Below are 9,114 nucleotides of genomic sequence, written 5' to 3'. Positions count from 1 at the left end.
TTTCTATTTTTTTTTCTATTTTTGGTGAAGTTTCAAAAAATCTGGGTTCTTGATTACCCATGCACTGACTGGATTACTATGTTTGTAACACCAAAGTGACATTGCGCAGAACTGTTATGCAACGGTGTACCAGAAGAAATATGTATGGTTTTGATATAAATTAAGGGAGTTTAAGGACAAAAATCTAGACTCAAGTTATAGTCCGGAGACAAAAAATAATAAATATATAAATGTCTATTATGTATAAATGGTAAAATGAAGATTCACCTAGCAGATCATGTGGAGAAATACTTACAGAGATGATGGTAACTCTGGAAATAAAATTAATCAATTATTAGCCCTTCCCTTCCAGTTTATAAGGTCCACATGTATCCCTAGATAGACAACTAGACCAACGGAATACGAATTGTATATCACAGAAAATATACCAACTTTCCAATGTTATATTTTCTAATCGTTTAACTTTTATGATATGCAACTCACATTATGTTGTTTATGCTATCAATCAAAGGATATGTGCGGGCCTTATAAACAAGAAGGAAGTGAGTAAAAAGAACTAACATGTCATCTTGTGCGGCATTTACATTTTTTATTTTTTGCAAAAACAATGCATAAGGGCATCTCCAAGACTCCAACACATCTATCAAAACGGACACCGACAACATCCACGGACATGTCCGGATGTGTCCACGCACTGTGAATAGGGGGCAGCCATCCAACCATGTACATCAAATGCTCGTCCCTTTTTTCCTATAACCGAAACACTTAAATAAGTAAGATAAATATCATCCTTCGTCCATAATCATGTTGTGCGAATATTTCATTCAAAAAATAAATGCTACAACCCAAATATGAAAGTTCTGCAATAGAGAAAATTTCAATTAAACTTATTTGGACATATCCTTTAGTTCTTACTAAATTGGGTCTCGACATGGGCAGTAGGACTCTCTGAGTTGGCGCTCGGCATCAAGTATTTCGTACAGGGCTAGCCCTGCATATGCCCTTCACTTCTCGGGATGCATCAAACCCACCTTCGCTAAGCTTGCCTCCAATCAAGATGCACCACCCAAGTGCCAACTATTCGCATGATCAAGGAATGCGTGTCAGTTGAATTACAATCAACAATGAAAGTATCATACAAGCACACTCTAGAAGTGATCACAATGTTCCAAAGGGTCTTGTCGATTTCCCTGTCCAACACTGCCAAACAAGTAAGGGTTCATGTTTAGTAGGAAACTCTAGGGTCGAGGTTGTTGTTGCTTGGTCCCTCATTTTCACGAACAAGCTAGATCTCATGTTGTAGGGATATGTTACCCCAATGTAGAGGGCTATGTTGCCGAGGCATGATATATGTTCTGTTATGCGGGTTTACTAAAAGGCGGAGAACTTTCGTATTGGCAACTATTATGTAAATATGTCCAACTGTTTACTATCTATAACTTATAAGTTATGTTGTGTGAAATATTTTGTTTTAATTAATGTGTAATTGCGTTATTCTAAATGTCTAAAAATATCCACCCTTTGTTTATTTTTTTGTCATATCATGCTTTTTTAGTATATATAAAAAAGAATGTTGTCAATGCTTTAGCAAAACAAACATGTTGAAATTCTAACCTAGATATAATAAATTACATTATATTTCTGTTTTTAATCACAAAGAAGTACTAGGTTAGTCGGTTGCGCTAGGTTAGCCTTGGTACATGCATGGTCTCCTGAGTTTGATCCACTTTCCGACAATTCTTTTTTACTTTATTCAAGTCGGCTCAATTGATGAAACAGGCAGGCCCAGGAAGCCCAACCGCACGTCGATTGGGCCATAACTTTGAACACTTGCCTAGTTCACACAAACGATCAGAGGAAGCCCGCTCAACTGGATCGGAGGGTGAATAGAAATAGAGTGTGGAAATTTATGTGTGGACGGACAAAAATTTCAATCAGTATGTGGATGGACCAAAAAAACAGAGAAATACACCGTCCTTTATTGGTAAGGTATAGATTAGCCCGTTTCTGTAGAAGTTAAAGCTGTTATGCGACGTGTTTTTTGACAAGCCAGCACAATTTATCTACCCTCCTCTAGTATCTACCGTCTATGACGGTATCACCATTGTGACGTTTCAGCAAGGTGGGGGCATGGAAATGAGCAGGAAAGCGAACAATGATATCCCTCCAATAGCGTTAGTGTTTCGACAATGATGGGTTGTGCACTTGCAGACCGTTTAGGGAAAGTTGCCAGCAACCTCCTTGATATTTATTTTGTTCTACGATATTTTACAACTAAGGTTTTATAGGTTCCATGATCTTTGCAACATGCCACTACATTTGTTGCTCTTTCCAACATTTCATTAATGTTCTGCTGAAATGGTGGGGGTAGGGGAACCAGTAAGGCCATGCCCCCCCCCCCTCCCAAGAGCATCTGCAATAGTAGACCCAAATTTTGGCTACTCGGATCCATTTTAGGTAGAGGAGAGAGAAAATTTGGGTAGTGAAATTTGTTCCTGCTTTTACAGAAGACCCAAAACTAGATGCACATATTTTGAATTTGCTACAATAAACTACATTTTTCATAGTACTCAGAATAACCCTCACACACAGAAAAAGGAAACAATCAGGATCTAGAAAAAAAATCCAAAGAATGGTGACCTCATATGGCCGAAGGGCCGCGATGACGGGAGGAAGGCGTCACAATGAGGGAGGGGGTTGGACGCAGGCAGGAGGACGAGTGGGTAGGGTCGATGGCAAGGTCAACGACAACAGTGTGGTCGAGCACCACGAGCTCATTGGCCTGAGCGGTCAGTACCAACCTCGCGCGTGCCATGCGCCTCCAAATCAGCCGCAACGGGCATCGGCATGGAGGTAGAGCAGCTCCTGGATGCAACAGGTCGGCAGGGTGCATCTACGACAGTTAGATTGCAAGGGCAGGGTGGCGAAGCAGCTCCTGGATGCAAAGGTGCAGCGCTGAGGCGGAGCAGCTCCTGGTCATTGCATCTACATGCTCGCGTGTTTAAATAAGTTTACTTCGCTGAGATGGAGGCCCGGAGGAGATAATGATCTTTGTTCACGGCGTACCGTCGATGGATGCAGGAGGAAGAAGGCCTTCGACACTTGAAGGATTTGGATGTATTTCTAATTTTTGTTAGGCTATTTTTAAAGGTTTGTGCTATTTAATATACGGCCTTTAATATTTTATTAACAATGTTAGACAACAAAAATAATGTTCACACTCAGCGACAATTAATATGGATCTTAGGGAGTAGTAAATTCTTAAAAGTAAGAAAGACATATTCTTATGGAAGTGCTTTTGTGAGGATGAGCTAATATGAGCTCATGTGAACAGCAAATTGTAATAATAATGATAATAATAATAAAGTTTAGAAAAGTTATATTTCCTAGGCAAACATCGATCTGCATGCAAATTTCGTGATTGAATTACATTCAAGGATGTCTAGGGAAATAAAACAAAACCGATGCTTCAAAACGCTTCTCAAAACAATATTTTTGAAGCATCAAATCTTTAATTTTGGATTGTATTATTTTAATCTGAATTATTGTTGCATTGAAATATTTATCTTTCAAATGCTTAAGAGTTGTGCTATTTTTCTTTGACTGTTTTGAGTAGTCCTGATATATACAAAAAACCAAAGCAGACATTTCCACGAACACGTTTGAACATGTCGGACGTCTCCATGGACATTTGGTGATGTCCGTTCTTATTCACTCTGTGCATTACTTTATCCAAGTTAAAATTTACAAAGTTTGACCAAGTTTAGGAAAAAATATAAAGTTAAAAAGAAAAATGTGTATAATTTAAAAAATATATACAATAATAACGATTTTAACGGTATTGATTTGTTAAGTGTATGTAATGTTTCTTTTAATAAAAACTTGATATGCGGGCAGGCAGACATGGCATTTAATTCTTGCAATTTATGGATTCGTCGTTCTATTCCTGTGTTCTCCTATAGCGTCGTCCCAAACCCAAACGGGCCCTAAAAGTCACACCTTTTTCCGGACAGGCCAGAAATGCCGCTGTCTCTCGTCTAGTCCCCGCCGCCGCCGCCGCCGCAGCCGTGCCGTGACTTACCCGGCGCCGCCGACCGACGGCTCAATCCCGCCGGGCCTGCCCGCCGACGCCTCAGCCCCACTCCCCGCCGGCCCAATCCCACGCCTCCCGCAGCCCCCGCCTCTCACGCGTGCCGCCGCCGGCTCCGTTCTTCCTCGTCTGGACACCGCGCTCCGGCCGTCTCCGCCCCGTCCGCCCAGTGGGTTTCGAGGTAGAGGTTTCCCCATCTTCATCCCGCGATTAAGTTCAATAGAAATCCCGCTGGACCTCACGGCTTGTGGGCACACGCCGTCTAGATCCGCCGCCCCTGCAGTTGCTGTGAGGTGAGGAACGGCTTGTTAGCTACAGTGGATAGCGCAGGATTTTATCTTGGCTTGTTTGATCTAAGTGATGTGCTGAGCCATGTTGATGAACTTTTGCGTGCGCTTTGTCTCGCCTCGCGGTTTCCTTTTTAACTTTCCCTCCCGATGCTTGAGTATGTAGTAGTAGCATTTGGGGTGGTTGCTTGTTCTTGTTCTCTTTGAGGCAATTGTAGGTTCCTATTAATGGAAAATTTGGGCGGCTGCCCTTTCATCAAAGAGGCTTGTTCGAGGAAATTCTAAGCTGAACCCGCATGCCGGCCCCTGTTTCTGGATGAAGCCTTGAAATTTTTTGGAGCCACATCCCTACCCTTACATCCAGGAGATAGATGAACAACCCTCCACTGCTGTTAGTTAATGCTCCCTCCGTTCCTAAATATAAGTCTTTTTAGAGTGTAGATAGCAAAATAAGTGAATCTACACTCTGAAAGGACTTATATTTAGGAACGGAGGGGGGAGTAGTTATCTTGATGTTTGATAATTTTACAAGTGTAAAACCTGTAGACGCTTTTGCTGCAGAATGCTTGTTCTTATTCAGATGATAGCCTTTAGAAGATGTTGTTTTTGTTGTTTGCCAGCTCTGTTTATAAATCTTTGTTGTTTGCCAGCTCTGTTTATAACCTTTTGCAGTGCTTATTCTTAATTATTCCGATAAAATCTTAGCCATTTCGATTGACTGCTGCTGCTTATTGTTATTTCCAGCAGAAGTCGCGCTTCGCTCCTATGGCGGCATCCGACGAAATGGCTCAGAAGGACGAACATGATATGAAGGACGAACAACAGGGTGACAAGGACGAAAAACAGGCTGAGAAGGAGTACGCTGATTTCGAGGCGAGGGTCAAGAGGACGATATACATCGACCACCTCTCCCCTCTGGTCACCAGCCAGGTCATCAAGGCGTCTCTCGCCCAGTGCGCCAACGTCGTCAACACCGAGTTCATCGAGAACTACACGATCGAGTACGAGATCCCCGCCGCTGCGTTGGTGGAGGTGGACAACGTGTCTCAGGCCCAGGCTGCTGTGGACCTGATGAACAACTTCCCTTTCATGATCGGCGGGATGCCCAGGCCTGTGAGGGCTGTCTTTGCAAAGCCCGAGATGTTTCCGGACCGCCCTAGGAAGCCTGGCTTGAAGATTGAGTTCAGCTGGGTAAAGCAAGGAGATCCAGGGTATGATGGGATGAATAAGCTCAAGGGCCTTATGAGGAGGCAAGAAGCAGAAAATATGGCACTCATCAAGGTGAAGTGGTTGTTTCTTTAGTTTTTTATACTGTTCTTATTATGTACTTGTATGCCCAGTTGCCCACTACTGAGAAAAGCTGCAAATCTGTCTGCTTTACTTGTCTAGAATGAGAAAAACACTTGCTCAGGGAACAGGAGATGTCAAGCATATTTTGAGAATTTTGATGATGATGCTGTTCTTTAAAATGTGATACAGTTGCTTTACACCTCGTTTCTTTTGCATCCGAGCCATAATTTCATCAAACTTTGTTCTTCTTTTTGTTTCAGAATCAATTGGAAGAGGAGAAGGAGCTGGCGGCGCAGCAGCAGGAAACCCTGGTAGCAAACAGCAATAAGTACGACATGCTCGAGAACCTCGTGAACAACGGGGAAATCACTAAACTCGCTCAGCATTACAAGGTCAAGCTGGGAGACGACTGATGTGTTCCCGACGTTCAAGCTCCTCCCTTGGGGACTGCAGTCACCAGTGCAAGCAGATTCTTGTTCTGCCGATGGCATCCCCACTCACAGATGCGATCGATAATCCATCGGCTAGTTCTCATCTTGTGGTGGGATGATCGTAATAAAGCATTGGTTTGTTTGGTGCAGCCGCGCTCTAGTTGTGGCCAGCTGCAAAGTAGCAGTTCCTTAGTGTAACAACAGTGGATACATTACGCTTGGTGTAATAATAATATTTGTATGACCTCCAAGCCTTAGCATGTCAGCAAGATGATCCAACGATGTCTGATATTGTCTCCTGCATTGCTTCAAACTTGCTTATAGGATATGTCGGTGCCCGTGGTTCAGTCCTGTCTGGCAGCTCTGTTGTTAGCTTGTCTCCTGCATTGCTTCAAACTTGCTTATAGGATATGTCGGTGCCCGTGGTTCAGTCCTGCCTGGCAGTTCTGTTGCAAGCTTGAGATGTTTTATGTTGGTCCTGATTCCTGAAGGTGTGTTGTTGCTTGAAGCAGGAGGGAATCATGTCTCGGCCTTGTGTTCCCAGGAATGGACAACAATGTCACAGTCACAAGTGCCATGTTCCCAAGTCTTGGAACACAGGTAAAGGAGGTTCTGCCTGGCTGGCTGGAGAATCTGAGGAGGAAATGGCAACTGGAAGCAAGGAAGCCATGGCAAGCAAGGTTTGTCCACTGCTGGCATGCCTCTCCTGAACCTCCCTCTCACGTATTCTCTCCTTGTGTTAATTTATTTACTCTAAATAATTATCTCGTCAGCTGTGTTGCTATCAGTAGTATATTTACCTACCTACATATACACCCATACACGGCAGCAGAGATTTTTTCACTGTTGTTGCTGCAACTACTGAATCTGCAATGGCTAGGTCACCAGGGCTGAGGAGGTGGAGGGCCCTGCTTCTGCCTCTGTTTCTCATCTTCTTCTTCTCAGGTACTCCTCCAGAATCAATCTTCGTCTCCTCTCACTTTCTAGTAGAATAGGATGAGAGTGTGTCAGGTTCTCTGATTGCTATAATAGAATGGTATGCTTTGGTGTCGTCAGCAGCAAGTTGGTGTCCATGTATGCTTGTCCCATCTCCATCTTCTCGGATTTTCTTGCACTCTGTTTTAAATGCAGTGTAGACCTTGTTTCAAATGTTGTCAGGTCAAGTCATACTGAGCCTAATTGTTTCTCTGAAGTTCAGTTCATCGTGCTATTTTATTTTCACCACTGCTGCCAAATCAAACCACTGTAGTTGTTGATTGTCAGATTATCCACTTGTGATATACATGACGATGCAAAAAACCTGCTCTGGATGCCGCAGTTTATATTAACTGAACACATTGTTTTCATTGCTTTGACAGGCACGACGAGGCGCACGGAGTCGGCCCGGGAGTTCACGCTCATCAACCAGTGCAAGACGGAGGTGTGGCCGGCGGTGACGCCGGGCGAGAGCTTCGGGGGCGGCGGGTACGCGCTCCGCGCCGGCGAGTCGGTGGTGTTCACCGCCCCCGTGGGGTGGTCGGGCCGCGTGTGGGGCCGCACCGGCTGCGACTTCAACTCGGCTGGCAACGGCACATGCGAGACGGGCGGGTGCGGGACGTCGCTGCAGTGCGAATCGGCGTCGGGGGCCGCTCCGGCAACGCTGGCGGAGTTCACGCTGGCGGCGACTGACTACTACGACGTGAGCCTGGTGGACGGCTTCAACCTCCCAGTGGTGGTGACCCCGACCCCGACGAGCGCGAACTGGACGGGCTGTGCGCCGGCAGGGTGCGACGGCGACCTGCGCCATGGCTGTCCGTCGGAGCTGGCCGTGAAGGGCGACGGGGGGAAGGTGGTGGCATGCCGGAGCGCGTGCGACGTGTTCGGGACCGACCAGTACTGCTGCCGCGGGCAGTACGCCAACCCGGTGGCCTGCCAGCCGACCTTCTACTCCAAGAAGTTCAAGGCGGCATGCCCGGCCGCCTACAGCTACGCCTACGACGACCCCTCCTCCATCTTCACCTGCGCCCAGTCGCCTGACTACACCATCACCTTCTGCTCCAGCAACATGTACGTACTATTCTGACAACCTTAATTATCATCCCTCTCTGTGATGAAATTCCTCCATGTCTCTCAAGATCTTGTGTGTGGTCAAAGCATCCGATTCTTCACAAGCTGTCCCAAGATTGAATGACACTAGCAATCATTTCACGCACACCAGCAATTTTCCAATATATAGTGCCATTCCGATGAATATGTTTGTGTCAGTTACACGCCACTTATCTCTGAATGACATTGACATACAGTTCAATGAATCTTTGCTCCTGCTAACCGTTTGATCTTGTGCATTCTGTTGTTCCAGGAAGCAATCGGTGTGCTCCTATCGCGACAGCCGGCTCGTCTGCAGCGGCTCCGGCAGGAGCACCGCCTCTCCACTAATGCTTGTGATGCTGCTGCTCCTCTGCAGCTTCCTGGTACTGCGATTTGCATCCCCAGTGTGACTGATTGGTTGATTAAGGCTTAATCATCCAAGAGCAAGCTGACCTGACCCTTTTCCTGATATAGTTCTTTTTGGATTTTTTTTCTACTATGAGAAACAGAGAGTAGGTGATTCATGAATCAAACTTCTGCACTGTCAGTCAGTCAGTACCATTTGAATTTGAATGAGAGTTATACAGAGATAGCATAAGTGAATGTTTCGTTCTCTCTTTCTCTCTCTCTGCTTTTCTAATCATCTATTCTGGTGGGATTATAGACAGCAGAGTAAATGGCATAAAACTACCACAATTCGGGCTATCGTTTTATAAACCTACCACGAAGTTGACTTTTGATTTCAAAAAACACTAGTGATCTATGGTTAAAGTTTAACTACGCTTATGACAGTTTGGGCCCATCCATCAGGGCCGCGTGGCAATAGATATCGACGCTGCTAGTCAAAAACGTTTATAGTCAAATGCCCGTCTATCGTACCGCCGGTCTTGTCCCCAACCTGACTGTGACGGCAGCGGCTTCTGGCAATGGTGGCGGGACTCGAACGGAG

The 9,114-nt window shown here is 45.2% G+C and overlaps 2 protein-coding genes across 3 annotated transcripts; both read left to right on the top strand.

The window, feature by feature from the left end:
- The first annotated feature begins 3,982 nt into the window (after nucleotides 1–3,982).
- Nucleotides 3,983–6,397, top strand: LOC123047561 (uncharacterized). 2 transcript variants are annotated; one of them, XM_044471144.1, is made up of 3 exons: nucleotides 3,983–4,271; nucleotides 5,125–5,658; nucleotides 5,928–6,397. In XM_044471144.1, the coding sequence occupies exons 2-3, from the start codon at nucleotides 5,143–5,145 to the stop codon at nucleotides 6,078–6,080; spliced, it is 669 nt and encodes a 222-aa protein (XP_044327079.1). In that variant the 5' UTR covers nucleotides 3,983–4,271; nucleotides 5,125–5,142; the 3' UTR covers nucleotides 6,081–6,397. The 2 variants fall into 2 exon arrangements, with proteins under 2 accessions (XP_044327079.1, XP_044327080.1); XM_044471145.1 differs by having other exon boundaries at nucleotides 5,122–5,658.
- Nucleotides 6,398–6,654: 257 nt separating this feature from the next.
- LOC123047560 (pathogenesis-related thaumatin-like protein 3.5) lies at nucleotides 6,655–8,768 on the top strand. The gene is made up of 3 exons (XM_044471143.1): nucleotides 6,655–7,043; nucleotides 7,457–8,144; nucleotides 8,437–8,768. Exons 1-3 carry the CDS (start codon nucleotides 6,971–6,973, stop codon nucleotides 8,573–8,575), a joined length of 900 nt encoding a protein of 299 aa, XP_044327078.1. The 5' UTR covers nucleotides 6,655–6,970; the 3' UTR covers nucleotides 8,576–8,768.
- Nucleotides 8,769–9,114: the final 346 nt, after the last annotated feature.

This window comes from Triticum aestivum, chromosome 2B, assembly GCF_018294505.1.
Source record: "Triticum aestivum cultivar Chinese Spring chromosome 2B, IWGSC CS RefSeq v2.1, whole genome shotgun sequence".
In the NCBI taxonomy this organism is placed as follows: domain Eukaryota; kingdom Viridiplantae; phylum Streptophyta; class Magnoliopsida; order Poales; family Poaceae; genus Triticum; species Triticum aestivum.
This window is presented reverse-complemented; position numbering and strand designations above follow the sequence as displayed.

Coding starts and splice junctions, on each gene's coding strand:
- LOC123047561 (XM_044471144.1), top strand. CDS start 5,143: ATGGCGGCATCCGACGAAATGGCTCAGAAGGACGAACATGATATGAAG. Junction 5,659..5,927: donor AAAATATGGCACTCATCAAG/GTGAAGTGGTTG, acceptor TTTTTGTTTCAG/AATCAATTGGAAGAGGAGAA.
- LOC123047560 (XM_044471143.1), top strand. CDS start 6,971: ATGGCTAGGTCACCAGGGCTGAGGAGGTGGAGGGCCCTGCTTCTGCCT. Junction 7,044..7,456: donor TCTCATCTTCTTCTTCTCAG/GTACTCCTCCAG, acceptor TTGCTTTGACAG/GCACGACGAGGCGCACGGAG. Junction 8,145..8,436: donor ACCTTCTGCTCCAGCAACAT/GTACGTACTATT, acceptor CTGTTGTTCCAG/GAAGCAATCGGTGTGCTCCT.